This window comes from Manacus candei, unplaced genomic scaffold, assembly GCF_025592945.1.
Source record: "Manacus candei isolate 608988 ecotype Guabito, Panama unplaced genomic scaffold, ASM2559294v1 h1tg000024l, whole genome shotgun sequence".
NCBI lineage: Eukaryota > Metazoa > Chordata > Aves > Passeriformes > Pipridae > Manacus > Manacus candei.
Genome location: NW_026138072.1, coordinates 6,183,776 through 6,199,929, shown reverse-complemented (window position 1 = coordinate 6,199,929; position 16,154 = coordinate 6,183,776). Strand labels below are relative to the sequence as shown.

General features: G+C 40.5%; 2 protein-coding genes across 3 annotated transcripts; both read left to right on the top strand.

Annotated features, from left to right (window-relative positions):
- Positions 1 to 3,344: 3,344 nt before the first annotated feature.
- On the top strand, positions 3,345 to 11,450 carry CENPH (centromere protein H). Of its 2 annotated transcripts, XM_051788366.1 has the most exons (10): positions 3,345 to 4,239; positions 4,334 to 4,389; positions 5,671 to 5,719; positions 6,149 to 6,223; positions 6,890 to 6,946; positions 7,846 to 7,909; positions 8,192 to 8,243; positions 9,412 to 9,569; positions 10,537 to 10,642; positions 10,760 to 11,450. In XM_051788366.1, the coding sequence occupies exons 1-9, from the start codon at positions 4,139 to 4,141 to the stop codon at positions 10,627 to 10,629; spliced, it is 705 nt and encodes a 234-aa protein (XP_051644326.1). In that variant the 5' UTR covers positions 3,345 to 4,138; the 3' UTR covers positions 10,630 to 10,642; positions 10,760 to 11,450. The 2 variants fall into 2 exon arrangements, with proteins under 2 accessions (XP_051644326.1, XP_051644325.1); XM_051788365.1 differs by having other exon boundaries at positions 4,065 to 4,239; positions 10,537 to 11,450.
- A 79-nt stretch (positions 11,451 to 11,529) lies between these two features.
- MRPS36 (mitochondrial ribosomal protein S36) lies at positions 11,530 to 15,634 on the top strand. Its single transcript, XM_051788367.1, has 4 exons — positions 11,530 to 11,615; positions 12,670 to 12,733; positions 13,972 to 14,174; positions 15,376 to 15,634. Exons 1-4 carry the CDS (start codon positions 11,577 to 11,579, stop codon positions 15,391 to 15,393), a joined length of 324 nt encoding a protein of 107 aa, XP_051644327.1. The 5' UTR covers positions 11,530 to 11,576; the 3' UTR covers positions 15,394 to 15,634.
- The last annotated feature ends 520 nt before the right edge of the window (positions 15,635 to 16,154 follow it).

Sequence of the window (16,154 nt, the reverse complement as noted above, 5' to 3'; positions counted from 1 at the left end):
GAGAAACTACGTGTTTGCCTAACCTCTACATCTGTTTCTTCCACACTAGTCACCTGAGACTGTTTAAATTGTTATTGACATGTTCGTTAAGTTTGTTACTAAAAGCAAAAAGCAGCTAACAGAAATGGATAGACAAAAGCTGAAAATTAACTGCATTCTAAAAACCACAGACAACTTAAACTGGTTACTTGCAAAGGATGCTAAGTTTCAAACTGTATTAGCATTTTATAATGATAATTTGTTTTATATACTGTGTTATTGTGATGATCTAATTGTTTGCAGGAGATGCTGAGTTTTAAGTTATGTTAACATATTGTGATCGTAACTTGTGAATGTATCTTTGAATTTTTTAACTTTTAGTTTTCTATAACAAAAAAAAGGGGGGGAAGACAGCAGGTAAGACATAATCTAGGTTTGTTAAGCCTTACATTCTTCATAGTAATTCCTTTTCAAATTTTCAAGACAGGTACAGTTGCCAGACATAATTACCAGAAGTGACAGATTGAAAAACATGCAACCAATAACCACTTATAAATCTAAAATGTGTAGTTAAAAGATAGGGACATAATAAAAATTCTAGGTATAAATGGGTGAGTATGAGTGAAGTGGCCACTTCTGTATGAATGAGAGAAGCTGTGTGAACATGTGTGTGTGTGAGGAGAGATGCTTCATGTGCCTTGAACAAATTACACTTACATCACAACAATTGTTCTCTAAGGGCCCTTTTCTAGAAATGGAGTTGAATTTCTCCTGGTTGCCAATTACATGCAGGCCCTTGGAGAAGTGAGAGTTGATATTTTACCCAGTTATGCAAAAACCCTCAGGTTAATAAAGTTGTTGTTTATCCCAAATACACATAAACCCTTAAGAAATGAAAGTACAAATTTATGTCAAGCAAATCTCAAGGATTGCAGGTAAAAATTTAAATAAGTATGTTTGTTGAAAGACCAAGGTGACGCAGTGGTCATTTTTAAGGGGGGTCTACAAAGTTTAAAATGTATTGTTATATGTAATATTCTGTACTTCCTAGTAATAATAAAGAAGAGGGGAGATGTAGGAGTCGGGTTACAGGAAGGATGCCGGATGAGGCATCCTGGGAAAGAAAGTCCCAAAGTACTCCCACACATGGGCAGTGAAATGCCCTTGGTGGTTGGTCAAGAGAGTCACGTGTTACTTTGAAACCATGATAAAAGAGTGGCGTTTGTTTCGAATAAAGGGATTTGGCTCTGCACTCCCAAGAAGCTAGTCGGGTCCGTGTAAGTTATTTACTTATTATATTAATAAGCCACAGCTGGACATGTTACCCTTAGCAAAATACAGTTGAACAACAGAGGACGTTTGGTCCTCAGTTGTGTGCACCACATAAACCTCAGCTATGAGCAGTGACCTGATGTCTCAAAACTGCTTACTCCTCTCCCTGATTTGATCTCAAAGCCTTCTAATCCCCCTGCAGATCCCAACAGAGGTAACAGAGAATGTATAGTTATTCTGTATGGGCCAGTATGAATCTGCCATAGAACACACCTTACACTGACTACCTTGAAAACCTGTGTTCTGAGGCAAATCTATCAAATAAATCTCTACTGCTTCTTGCTATAGAACAATCCTGTTCCCAAGATAAAGTTGCAACTGCTTAGTATCACAGCTTTGTTCATTGCCAGCACATATGAAGAGTTTTGGTCCCCACATATTGCAGATTTTAGCTATGTAACCAATTACTCTTACTTGAAGTTCCAAATCTGCCAGATGGAGATGACACTGAAAGATGAATCCTGAAAGCCCTGGACTTTTTTCTGGGTTTCCCTCTCCCTCTGTGCTTCTGGAGGAGAGCTTCAAATATTGCAGAGGTAGTGTTGAGAATAAGTGTTACTGTAACCTATATCTGGAAAAAGCAACTTTTGTGTCAACGTCTTAAAATGTTTCAAATCTTTTGAGTACTGCAAGAGTTTAGCAACTGAGCCCTGTGGAAATAAGTCTTGTCTCCTCTGTGACAGGAGCCTCACACACCCAAACTGGATGTTAAAATGCTTGTCTAATACTGTACGTAACTGTTAGACTGCCATTGAAAGGGGTGGTCCTAGACTATTAGCAGCCTAATATAACTCAGAACTGCTCTGTGATTAAACCACTTGAACTTCAGGCCTGTAGTTCTGAAAGTGTCTCTAAGGATGTATTTCTTCTTTCTTGACTAAACCAAGGCTAGACAGGGTACTCTTGCCTTGGATATAGCCAATACTTAACTCTGATTTACTGCAGGTGGACTCCAAACAATATGTTCTTGCCAAGTACCTGATGGAGTTGTGCATTGTGGACTATGATATGGATCACTTCCCTCCATCCAGGATTGCAGCAGCTGTTTTCTGTTTGCCTCTGAAACTCCTCAATGGATGCGAGTTGGTAAGTTGTACTTGTCAGACCACCTCCTAGTTTGAGACTCAGTGTGCCTGTGCGCCAGCTTAAAAGGCCGCTCTGGGCCAGGTGTATGCCTCCTCCTTTCCTCATGGTATTTCACCATGTTCCCGTCTCCCTGTCATCCACTACAAGGGGATAGCAGCAGGACAGTACTTGTTAACCTCCCACTGTGAGACAAGAGAACACAATTGCCCAAGCCAGACTGAAGACCAAGAACATAGTGTGCTTGGATTATTCTATTAGGTTTGTCTAATAGCTTCCCTGCCTTTCAGTTACCGTTTCTGCAACGCTACATGTTTTTACAGTGAGGGTGACCTTCTACCAATTATGCAGCATATGGCAAACAATGTAGTCCTTGTAAATAAGGATGTTGCCACCAGAAGGTAAGAATCTTACAGTGCGGGGGGGGGGGGGGGTGGGGTATGTGTGGTTGAGTGTCAATACCAATACATGGTGTGCTGGGGCTGCCTTAGCTGAGCCACTGTTGTCAGACTTGGATAAGACCTGCTCACTTCAGTTGAAAATCCATCTCACTCAAATGGTGTGAGCCAGCTGTAACCCGAGCTTATGTGCTAGAATGGGCTTGGCTCGACCACCAAGTCTTAAGTGAGCTGGAATAGCATTATTTCATGAACAGGGGAAAACATAATCTTATTTCCCTGTAGGCAATCATGAAGAAATATGCCACCAGTATCAATATCAAGATAAACACCTTCGAACAGTTGTGCTCTTCTATTATACAGAATCTAGCTGAGCCTCTAGTCAAAAAGTTGGAACTCCATGTGAACTCAAGCAGAATGCTCCTGACTGTATATATAAAGTATCTTATCTGTGTTAAACTTATTAAATATGTGCTACTATTTGTGAGGTTTTATTGGGGAGGGGGGTGGGAAGGGGGGGGGGGAAGAGAGAGGGAGGAGGAGGGCAGTACAGTTGGGGCAACCTTCTACAGTTGGGGCACCTCCCTGGAGGCTGTGACCAGTGCTGTGAGAGCTTGAGTGAGCTCTTGGGCCAGCCCAGGTGGTGTGGCTGGTCCTCCCTGGAGGTGTGTAGATGGGAGCATTGGTACAGGCTCTGCTAATGTGTGGCAGAGCATCTGCCAGATCAGACTCAGAGAGCAGCATAAAGTTGTGTAAGGTGGATGGTCTGTTCAGCCTGGTGGCAGAGCGGAGAGAGGAAGGAGAAAGGCTGGGAAGTACTGGGGACTCTGAGGAGGAGGTCAACTAGTGAAGCTGTACTCTGCCTTCCCTAAGACAAACACACCTGCTTTCCAAGGTTGGTGGATCTTGGAACAGGCTGCCAGAGATGTGGTAGAGTCACCATCTTTTGTACTGTTCAAAAGAAAGTGTGAATATGGTCATGGTGTAATGGTGAACATGATGTCTGTGCCGGGTTGACGGCTGCACTTGATCTTAAAGGTCTCTTTTAACCCTGAAGTCTATGGTTTTAAAGAGTGCAGGTCTGTTCACTCGGTATGTATTTATGGTAGTATACTTGTGAGTTGTGTTAGTGGCTTACACCTGCTGGCTCTACCTCTAGGAGAACAGTAGGTCAGACAAAAGGATTACTGCGCTTTGCCTGCTGCTCTCAGCTTTACTTTTTCTGCCTTCGCTGCACGTACCGCCCACACGTTCCCGCGCTGCCCTCAGGCCGGGCCCCGCCCCACTGCTCTGCGCAGGCGCGGGGCGCGCGGGCCGCCGGGAGCCGCGAGGTTTGAGTGCGGGCGATGGCGGACACGTCCTGGAAGTTGGAGCAGGAGCTGGAGCAGGGCAGGGTTCAGGCGTGGCCCCAGGGCGGCCACGACATGGGTGTCCTCAAGCTGCTTCGGTCAGTGCTGGTGGGACGGGACGGGGAGCAGCCTGGGGGGGTGGGATGGCGGGATGCGCAGCGTCTGACCGTTGTCGCTTTTCCCCCGGCGCAGCCTGCGGGACCAGATGAAGCAGCAGCTCATGGAGTACAGCGCGGCCGTTCGTGGCGGTAAGCACGCCCCTCCTCCCAGCGGCATCTTACACTGTCTAATAATGCGACGTGGCTAATATATATGTTTTTAATTATCCTTCAAAAGTGCTCGTTACAATAATGAAATATTTTTCTTGGCTACGCGTTTTACTGAGTTTTCTAGGCGGCTCTTGAGACGTGTTTGAATGCTTACAAAGATGCCGTATGGTTGTCGCCCTTTCCCCTCTTTTCTGGATTTGCATTTTAGACTCCTCTGACATGTCATGAGGGTTTTCAGGAATCTGGTCACTGGGGCTGAAGTCTTGCCAAAAGCCTACCAAAGTGTGTGGCAACAATACTGATTTAAGGTGTTTCAATCATCTGAGGACTTCCAGGGTGGTCTGTCGATTATCTGACTCGGCAAGGAGGGTACCAAGATGGGGTATCATAGAATTACTTGAGTTGAAAGGGACCTTAAAGACCAGCTGGTTCCACAGCCTCTGTCATGGACAGAGACACATTCCACCAGACCAGGTTGCTCAGAGCCCCGTCCAGCCTGGCCTTGAACACTTCCAGGGATGAGGTAGCCACAGCTTCTCTGGGCAAGCTGTGCCAGTATCTCACCACATTCAAAGTAAGGAAATTCTTCCCTATATCTAGTATAAACTTGCCCTCTTTCGATTTAAAGCCATTCCCTCTTGTACTACATGCCCTAGAAAAAAGTTTCTCTCCAGCTCTCTTGTAGGCTCCCTTCAGGTACTGGAAGGACTTGGTAAGGTCATCCCAGAGTCTCTCTTCTGCAGGCTGAACAACTCCCATTCTCTCATCCTTTCTTCATAGGAGAGGTGCCCCAGCCCTCTAATCAATTTCATTGCCCTTCTCTGGGCTTGTTGCAACAGATCCATGACCTTATTGTGTTGGGAATCCCGGAGCTGGATGCAGTACTCCATGTGGAGTCTCACAAGGGCAGTTAAAGGGCTGAATCACTTCCCTTGATCTCCTGGCTGCACTTCTGATGCAGCCCGGGATGTGGCTGGGTGCATCGCTTCCTCTGAACCATCCAGCTGCATATATAGAGCAGTGCCACAAGCCAGCTCTAGCACATCTAAAAAGTGCTAAATGAAAATATTTTAAAATCTAATTATTTATCTGATACAGCTGATTGATAATATAGTCTCAGTAACAGTAAAAGAGATTATAAAGCTTGGAGACAGAAATAAGAAATAGCTTGCTTGCATAAAAAATGCTGATCCTTTATGTTCTATAGATTGTATGTAAAAGTCTACACTGGGCTTTCTTTAGTGATGTTCTCTTTTGCAGGTGAAACAACTTTCCTCGATCAGGTTGTTGAGGAAAAGCATATTCAGGGGTATGTCACTGGATAACTTTGAACTTTTAATGTATTTTAAAATAAAAAGGAGTAGGGTTAGAAGCTGAGCTTGGAGGTTCTCTTCTAGTTACTCCTTAGTGAATCTCTGGATTAACAATCAGTACATTGCAGCAGTTTGGTGAAAATAATGAAGAGAAAATGTGGGGAAGAAATGCTTTACTCAGTCTCCTAATGTAGTTCTTTATGTGATGTGGCTTCTAAATTTGCAGTCCTTCATGTGATTGCTAGAATTCACTAATATAGTCCTACATGCTAAATTACTCCTGGCCTTAATAATTTGTGGTTCACATGAAAAATTCTTACATTATATATGTAAAAAAAGTTAAAATGTGACATTACTTTTAAACTTTTTGTTATCTTCACACTGGGTTTGTCTGTCTAGTTGTTTTTGGTTTTTTTTTCCTTCAGTGTCACAGAAGATTTGCAAACAAATAAAGAGGAAATACAAGTCACTTTCTGGAACAAGACATTGGCCTTGCAAAGGTAGAATTTTCTTCCCCCTTTATTTGGAGTTTTCCTCCCTGTGTGTGCACACATAAATGCATATATACAGAAGTCTCGTTAAAATGGAATTTCAAAGGGGTATGAGGAGGTGGGGAGATTTTAGTACCATCAAACCATAGGAATACAGATGAACATGCTGTAGAGAACCAAAAAAAACCCCTACCAGATGAAACGCGTAAACAGAAAAGTTCCCTCACAGTTGCGAGAGTGTGACTGTGTAAATCAGTAAGCATATTTCCTGGATGTATTTTATAAATGCATATGAAAAGGTACAATTTGATAGTGTTAGACATCTCCTGTGTTACATTGCTGTTCATTTGAATTTCCACCTTTGCCCAGCTTCCTTTCTGCACACTCTGGGATTAATCATGTCTGGGTATGTTTGGCAAGAGAGAAAGGAGTTGTCACTCTCACAAATAATGATCAATACTCTTTCCATGTCCTGAGAGTTAAACTCTGTTATTTAAGTGTGATATTTAAAATGTACTAGTATTTTGTATATATAATTCTCACATGACAGTGGACATAAATGGAATCTTGGAAATTACCTTTTTCTGTTATTTAAATCTGCTTCCTTCAGTTTCCTGCTTCTCTCAATTTCTTATCAGTTCTCATCAGTCATATGTTATTCCTTACATTATGCAGGATCCAGCTTATGGCTGCCCTAAGAAACAAAGTGAATCAAGATGATAAAGACTCATGGTAAGGTGTTCTTTGGAATCAGATGGCTAGAAAGGAATGGACTTTGCACATCATATTGTGACACATTTCTAGATTACTTCATTGTACCTTTTTTGAAAGCAAGCTTCCTTCTTCTAGGTTTGACTGAATGATATACTGTCTACCATCTGGTTAGAAACAACATGATCAGACCTCATATACCCACAATGGATTTACATTTGGGCTCTGAATTAACCAACCTTTGATTATAGAGATCTAACTTTTGATTCACCAGTGAAAACTGCTTGTAACTAAGAGAGGTTTTTTTGCCTTTGGGGCCTGAGTTACCTGCATTTACAATAGCTGAGAACATATTATGGGCTTGTAACTGGGCCTTGCCTCTGCTTTGCTGTGCTTACTAATTATTCATGTGGGAACAAAGGGACTTTGCGAAAGAACTGAAAGAATAAACATGTTTAAAATTAGCTTTTAATTTCCTACCCAATATTAATGGGTACACACATATGAAGTGTAATGTGAGAAATTTAATTTCTATCAGAAATGCAGCTGAAGAGATTGCGTCTCTGTAATGTCTCTGCCACATGCCAGAATTCAGGACCTTTAATTCATAGCCATTCCCAGTTGGCTAGGGTTCTTTGATGTCTTCCATGCTCTGTGATTTCAAAATGTTAAACAGATTTAACCAAAACCTTAGAGAAACTGAGAGGGAAATTGAGAGGGAAATAAGGGGACTATTTGGCCCCTACAATGATACTTAGTATACTAACTGTAAAAAAGAAAGGGTCCAGACACCTAATATTATTTTGGTGTCAGGACAAACAGGAAATTCTGTATTTAAACCAAATAACCTTGATAAAAACATTTATGATATCGACTTGTATTAGTGGTCTTAAGGTATTCAACTGTGTTTCCTTTCTTAGTCTGATCCTGGAAACAGTGAATCGCATAGTGTTGCTCAGCCGGACAATAATCAAATATCAGCAGGTAAGTGGCAACTGTAGCTTCTGTTACAGTTGTGCAGGTCAACCAACCTCAGCATGGGCAGGAGTGCACTTTGAAAGCAACAGGACTGCACAAGTCATTTAAAGCTAAGTATGTGGTGCAAAGGTTCTTACTGCTATCAAAATTACTGAAATGATTACTTGAAGAGAATATGTACTGAAGTCTGCTTCTACAGCTGCTCTTAACTGCTTTTGTGGATTGAATTAGTGTCTTTCAATATTTTTTGGAGACGAGTCTAGGAAATACTTTTTTTTTTCCTTTCAGCTAGCACATGAGAAGAAACAGAAGTTGATTGACATTAAAAGGAAAAGACTCGGTAAGTTTGTTAGCTGTATGGACTGTTTTGTATTTGAACATACAGTTCATATTTTAAAGTTGTTCTTATAGCAATATTAATTGATATGTGAAGTAACAAAACTCTCAACACAATTATAAAACTTCTTAAAAGCATGGGCACTACTATAGAAATTAACTGATGTGTTGCCTACTTGAGCATGAGACTGACATGTAATGAGAGATGCAAGAAAATACTCAAAATCAACGTGGCAGCATTTTATTATTTGGTGTAAGCTCCCCAGGAAATTACACATCATTTAGTAACTTAAATCAGCCCTACAGCACTTAACAGATTTTTTTTTGTCAGACTGCACCTTTTTGAGGTGTTTGCGGAATATGGAGGGGATTTACTTATAAAGAACTCTCATAATAGTACATATATATAGTCTTGTAAGAATGGGTCAAAATTAGATGTGAAATCAGTATTCAGAACTTTGTAAGGCAAATGTGTTTTTTGAATGCTGCTACTGTCATGACCTGATTTGCCACCAGTTTTTAACAGCTATTGTTTGGTTCACACATAAAGAGTTGTGTATATGTTGATAGTAAGGAACAAGCACAATGAAATAACTGTTTTCATATGAAAAATTAACATCCTTGATATCCTTGCAAATAAGGGATGGAATGCTTTGCAGCATTCTTTCAGTGTATGAACCGTCCCTTAACAGTTTTAATCAGTCTAGTTTTTAGCCAGGTTTCCTATAAAAATAGTAATATTCAATGGTCATGTCCATATGTTCCTTGTACAACTTTGGAATTTGATTTCAACCAAATCTAAAAAAGGGGAAATGGTCTTAAAAGTCTATAAAAAGACCTATAAAAGTTGTGGCAGTCGAAAACAGGATATAAGACACATGTTGAAATTGCAGTCCCTATCTGAGAGAAATGCAGACAGCATACAAGGTATTTTCTGTTCTGCTGACAACTAGGGAACAAATTGATGTAGTTTGATACCAGATAGCCACAGCATGTGTTACCTCTTATGTGAAAGAAATATCTTGAGGCATATTGGAGGGAAAGGGTGGAGTGGGAAGTTAGGGTTGTTGCAGTGGAAGTTCTTTAGGTGGCTATGAGGAAAAAAGAGTATCTTTAGTTCTACTGCTCACTTAACTACTTCTTAACACTTCATCTTCCTAATGATGGAACAGCACTAAAAAAAGACCAAAGAAGAAAACTACAGCAAATTCAGACTATGAAGAAAAAACAAAAGAAGGAAAAAGGAAATAAGAACCTGGATGAAGCAAAGATGCTTCAGAACTTAGAAAAAGAAAGATTGATGACTACAGTAATTCAAAATGTGTTTCAGGTAATGTGTTATGTCATTTAGAACCAAGTTTGCAATTTTTCATTACAATCAAGATAATATAGTGTATGGCAAATGTAACTTCAGCAACACAAAATTGGGGTTTCTAAAAACTTTATGTAACAGCAGTAAAAGAAAAACTGCAGTATGAAAGGAAGACTTTTGTTTCTTTAGAGGCTAAAAACATGAAGTGGTTACACACTTCTTTGGAGTAATTATTCACAGAGTTTAGAGACAGTCTATTAATCTATATTTGTTCAAAAGTACAAAAGCTACAAAAATAATGCATATTCTTTTAGAACATCTGTCACAGCAATTGCTGTGTTTCCTTATACTATGAATCATCTCTGCACCTTACCAAATCAGCTTCCCCCATCTCACAGTTAGGAAAAATAAATAGGTGTTAATCCCACGTTAACATTGAACCTCCATCTGCTCCTTCTGACCACATGCCCTCTGTGTTTGTGTCACCCACTGAAACCCTCTGAAAGCCTTGGCCTGCAGCCACAGCCTGTCTCCAGATTTTTTCAGCAGCATAGCCTCTGCCCTTTCAGTTCCACATCTGTCAGGTTCTTCTGACTAGTCTGTATCCATGCAGCTGGCTGGCAGGTTGTCTGGAGTGTGGAGTCCTGCAAAGTGAGGAAGAAAACCTCATGATTTGGGGTAGGGTGGAAGGGCCTCGAGCAGAGAAAGAATTTCAAGGACAGAGTGTCACATCTTTTTGAACTGCATGGTATGGCTACTACTATTGTGCATTTTCCTCTAGGAAATTAAAAGCTTTGCTTTTTTTTGGCTGTGTATTGACAATAGGATCTAAACCAATACTTCCCTTTTTCCTCTTTTCCCCCATTCTTCCTATTCAAACCCTGTTGAGGATTTCAAGGACTTTAAAATTAAAAATTAAAAAACAGGCTTTCTTTGAGTTATTTTATTGGGCTTATTTTAATCAATAAATCTTCCTTTTTTACAGAATATCATAATTGGAAGCGGAGTTAACTGGGCAGAAGATCCGTCTTTAAAGGCGATTGTTCTACAGCTCGAAAAAAATGTCCATCTTCCATGAATCAGAAGAAATGGTGTTTAATTTTATTTGCATTTTAATATATTAATTAATATTAATTAATTACTATATTTTTAAACACACATCAATAATTTTTTAATTTAACCTTTCAGAAAGTTGTTTTTCTCTCTAGAGACTCAGAATGTGTCCATGCAACTCTGTAAAATTAAATTAAATTTCTGACACACAACAAATGTTTGAATGGGTAATGCAACTGATGAAATGAAACTACCTGAAGACCTACTTCATAGCTGTCCTATCCGAAAACCTCATCGCTCTCTGAAAGACAGGAATAATGCAAGAAAGATGAATAATCTGTGTATTTCAAACTTTTACATAAAAGTGGACTTAAACCAAGGCTCTGCTGTCCTCTTTTCCTGGGGATGAGCAGGCTGCAGAGCTCGGGCATGGTACTTGACTCTGCTCTGTCCCAGTGGAAAGCCCAAGATGGAAATACTTTTTAGCAAGTCTTTACAATTGGGATTTTTTTGCTATTAAAGCACTTTGTATAATTTGAAACAGCAGAATTTTTATACTCTTAGTTCTTCTAACAGCTGCTTGTGTCTGAAGTGGTGACTTCGTGCTATCGACCGTGCAGCTACGCAGTGTTTTATCTACATATTTTCACCAGTATTTGCTTTCTTTTTTTGTTTATATGATGTTCAAATGAAATTGAAGCTTAGGGTGTTTAGCATGTTTCGAGACATGTACTGTCTCTTTGTATCTTAGGCTATATTGTCATTTTTAACTTGGTGATTACCTAGCTATTTTTTTAGGTGGGCTTTGATCGGATAATAAGAATAAAAGGCTGATTTGAGTCAAAAGGCCTGATTCGGTCTGGGTATTTTTCACCGCCGAGGCTGAGGCGCTGTGCTCGCTTGCGCAGCCCCGCCTGCCGCAGGCGCTCCCCCGCTGTGGGCGGGGCCGGCGCTGCCCACCGGCTCGTCACCATGGGCAGCAAGATGGCGGCCGCCACCAGGGCGGTGCAGGTAAGGGCGGCCTCGGGACAGCGGAGGGGTGAGGCAGCCGGAGCCTTGGCTCGTGTGGCGGGGCTCTCTTCGCCTGTTGCCGCCGCCGAGGAGACCTGAGGCGGTGGTGGCTTGAGGACACGCCGCCGGAGCGGCCGGTGTCCTTGGGGAGAGGCGGGCGGTGTCGCCCACGGGTGTCGCAGGTGCTGTGATAGCAGAGGGTGCGGCGCTGGCCGGCAGCTCCTTCCTAGGCTGTCCCTCTCCAAGGTGAAGGCATTTTGTACAGACAGAACGTACAGGTCGCGATTCCGTCTGCTAGAGCTTTATGGAACCCACAGGATGGTGTGGGTTGGAAGGGGCCTTAAAGGTCACCTCGTTCCAGCCCCCCTGCTGTAGGCAGGGACACTTTCCACTATCCCAGGTTTCTCAAAGGTCTATGCAGTCTGGCCTTGGACACTTCCAGGGATGGGCCAGCCAGAGCTTCTTGGGCAACCTGTGGCCGTGCCTCACCACCCTCACAGTAAAGAATTTCTCCATTATATCTAGTATAAATCTGCCTTCTTTGGGTTGTAAGGTCCCCCCGGAGCTTTCTTTTTTTCCAGGCTGAACGATTCCAGGTCTCTCATAGAGACCTCTCCTCGTACAGGAGGTGCTCCAGTCTTCTGTTCTTTGTGGCCCTGCTCTGGACTCACTCCAGCAAGTCTTGTTTTGGGGACCCCAGAGTTGGGTGCAGCACTCCAGGTGGGATCTCACCAGAGCAGATTGCATTATGATTGCATTTATGCAACAGCAGTGGCTGTTTCTGCACACACTGATGTTGCTGTGAGAAAAGGAAAATAACACCTGTAAGTGGTCTGGACATCAGAGTGCAGAAATACCTTTAAAAGTGAAATTTACTGGGGTAAACTTAGACCTTTAAGAAGCAGTAAGTGTATCAGGGTAGTCGTGCAGAGAGCAGCAGTACAGTGTGGTTGTTTAATACATTGTACATTCCATTTTATTATTTTGAAGGTAACTGGCTTCTAGAAATATATTTTGTGTTTCTTGTTTCTCCCACTACCTTGCTTCATTCTAGGTAGTCAAGCCACATACTCCATTAATTAAGTTCCCTGACAGAAAAAGTGGTCCCAGACCTAAAAGTAAGTATTTCATGCACGGATACAGCTTGTGCCACATTTCTTTACATGGACTGTTTTATATAGGAACGAGCACACAATTTTTCTCTTTCAACTATCTAACTCAACTGATTTGGAGCAGGATTTTTGAAACATGCTTGGTTTAGTTTGGAGACAACTCTTTGTCTCTTTACAGACTATACAAATCTATGTACACACATAATGCATGCATGTCTTTATTGCTTGATCAAGACAGATTCACAAAGGTTTCCAGTGCTGCTTTTCTACTTTTATATATATATATAAAAGTCACGTTTTTCCAAATACTAATATTTACCTGAAATAACTGTGCCCAAGTGAGTTTGAAGCAGCTTTAGATGTTCAGTGATATTTGCAGAAATGATGTTGCGTTTTCCTCATCTTTTCTTAGCTGAAGTGTGCAATGTCTGCCGTATTTTCAAAACATGATTATAGCTGGGAGAGCCATCCCTCTCTACATTTTAGAAATATTTCCTCATGTTACTAATTAATGCTGAGGAAAAAAATAATTTCATCACAGTCTTTGCCATTAACTTTTATACCTGTATCTACATTGATATTTATGGTATTCCCAATACTGTTATATTTAAACCTCAGATTTATATTAGCAATATGTTGTTTTAATAGTCCTTTGGGATCAACAAATCATCTGAAATGAAAGTAGGAGATGTCTTAATATTGACTGGTGATGCCTGATACTTGGTAGTCATTCTGCACGTGACTAACAAAATTTGATATGGTGCCATTTTTTAATATTAAAGATGGGTACAACACTGCATTGCATGTTATAGTCTGCTGTTGTGGTTGTAAGCTTATCTTTTTGTAAGCTTCTACTCTTTTTCACTTGTCTGTCTTTACAGTTGTCATAAATGAAAAGTGATCTTAGTTGGCCTAGTTATCTCTCTACATAATTGCTCACAAACATACATTATAGTACTTTATGCTTTTTCTCTAAGTATAGCTTCCCAGTGAAAAAGCCATTGTTAGGGTATATGCTGATGTATCTTCTGTTTCTACATCAGTGTTTCTGCCACTCAAACACGTTTTATTTTACAGTCAGAATTTTTAGATTCTGCACTCTATGCATTTAACAACAATAAAACCAGGTTGTGAGAAAGAGTGACTTAATTCTAAGATTTTTCAAGCACTGGTATCTCTTATTGGTTGCTTATTAATTTTACAGACTGGTAGTATTTCTGTAAATTTTGCGATCTGGGTTTCAGTACAGGAATCTCTACAGCCACATGTGCCATCTCTCCATGCTTCAAAAGCACAAGAGTCTATAGGAGGCAGATCACCAGCATTTCAAAATATTTCACCTGTTAGTAGAGTACAAGGTACACCAGACACTTCTGAATTAGCAAGAACCTTACCTCAGAAATACAGAAGGAGACAAATGTCAGATGAAGAGATTGAATACATTCAAGTAAGTTTTCTTCTTTAGCTTATTTCTACACCTCCTTCTATGGTATTACATTCTAATTATTGGGAAGTGTACTGCTCTGATCTTTCGTGGCTTTGATGCACAATATCCAAGCTACTAATTCTTAAAACAGAAGATACCCAACTCTCGCTGATTAGTAGCTTGTGGTATTGCTGAGCAGAGAGATGTGGACTTAGAACAGACATGCAGGTAAGCTAGCAACAGTCATAGCCTATGTTAATCACCATCACTACCTGCTTTATAACAGCTGTTTAATATGTAATTTGACTGTGCTGGACACGAGCACAAGAGTCTGTTCTTAGAGCAGTAAAGGTAATCAAAGTCCAAAATATTTCTCAAACTAGTTTTCTAAGTTCCGTGTTAGTGAGCTTGTATTTCTGGTAGCAAAATATTTTATTAAATTTGATATAAGTATTTTCTACAATATTTGCAAATATGGCATTGTACATGAAAGGCAAGAAAAGCCTGCTTCTTCTGTAAGAATTCTTAGTTGTATATACTGAATGCACAAAATATACAGAATTTGTGAAGTGATTGTGAGTTTGAAATGAAAAGATGCTTGCAAAGCTTTGTTAAATGATAAGGACACGTACAGCATAATGATGTTAGTAGAGGAAATCAGTTTTCCTGTAAGTACGTGGGTAGGCTGCATCAATGTAGTAGAAATAAAATCAGTATTTCTAATAATGATACACTTCTTGACCTCTAGCATAAAGTTTCTTAACAGTGAGTTAAGTTGTAAAATAATTTGTTTGGGAAGATAATGACCTGAATAATTTTCTAGTTTCTCATAAAGGTTGTAATGGCTCACCTTGGCTTTTTTTTTTTACTTTGCACTTTGGAATGTGGGCAGTGAGAGTAATTTTAAAACTTGTGTTCACTACCATTGTGTTTGTTGGACCTTTCTAGGGTAAGACTCTTCAGAGAGGGAGAAGTGGAAGCAGCTGTAACTGTGGGTTGCATGTGTTAATTTTTTTTTTATTCTCCTTTGAAAAAAATTGAACTGTTATTGGCAGATGCTGATATTTGGCATTCTGTTGGTGTTCTTATACAGATAAAAAAATCAGTGTTTTAATCAGAAATTAAAACTAGAGCTCTATTAGTCTACAGTAGTGCAAAAGAGGATTCGATCTCAGTTTTACATTTAATAGAATTGAAATTTAACTATGATTTTCTTTTACAGCGTGGAGGTCCAGAATAAGTGTAGAAGATAGTTTGCTGGCCACTGCTGAAGAATGAAGTACTATATTCACAATAAAGGCATTTCCTTAATATTAAAAATTATTGTATACTAATAGCTTTAATAAAAACCCATATGATGGGTGACAAGGTTGATACAACACATAAGATACCAATTTGTGACTGAGAAGGATTTTCTGTTGGTGGGTAACTAGCAATTGAATATATATGATGTCTGCACAATTAAAATATTTTTTTAATTAGCCATTTGCAAAGTCAACAGTTTAGCAGTCATTTTATTTTTCTACCGATTGAGATCACAAAATGACAGAATGGATAAGATTGGAAGGGACCACAGTGGGTCATCTGGTCCAACCTCCCTGTCCAAGCAAGGTCATCCCAGAGCACATGGCACAGGATTGTGTGCGGGTGATTTTTGAATATCTGCAGTGAGGGAGACTCCACAACTTCTCTGGGCAATCTGTTCCATGTGCAGTCACTCACACAATAAAGAAGTTCTTCCTTGTATTCAGGTGGAACTTCTGCACATCAGTTTCTTGCCTGTCACCACTTATCTTATTGCTCAGCACCACCAAGAAGAGCCTGGATCCATCCTCTTAACACCTTCCCTTCAAATACTTGCATACTTTGATGAGCTCCCCTCTCAGTCCTCTCTTCTCAAGGCTGAACAAGCCCAGTTCCCTCAGCCTTTCCTCACAAGAGAGATGCTCCAGTTTCCCTCATCACCTTTGTAGCCCTCCTCTGGACCTGCTCCAGGAGCTC

Bases quoted from the DNA above. Each gene is read 5' to 3' on its own strand.
- MRPS36 (XM_051788367.1), top strand. From the start codon at position 11,577: ATGGGCAGCAAGATGGCGGCCGCCACCAGGGCGGTGCAG. The intron at 11,616-12,669 runs GTAAGGGCGGCC...GCTTCATTCTAG, and splicing joins CCGCCACCAGGGCGGTGCAG to GTAGTCAAGCCACATACTCC. The intron at 12,734-13,971 runs GTAAGTATTTCA...TCTGGGTTTCAG, and splicing joins AAGTGGTCCCAGACCTAAAA to TACAGGAATCTCTACAGCCA.
- CENPH (XM_051788366.1), top strand. From the start codon at position 4,139: ATGGCGGACACGTCCTGGAAGTTGGAGCAGGAGCTGGAGCAGGGCAGG. The intron at 4,240-4,333 runs GTCAGTGCTGGT...CCCCCGGCGCAG, and splicing joins GGTGTCCTCAAGCTGCTTCG to CCTGCGGGACCAGATGAAGC. The intron at 6,947-7,845 runs GTAAGGTGTTCT...TTCCTTTCTTAG, and splicing joins CAAGATGATAAAGACTCATG to TCTGATCCTGGAAACAGTGA.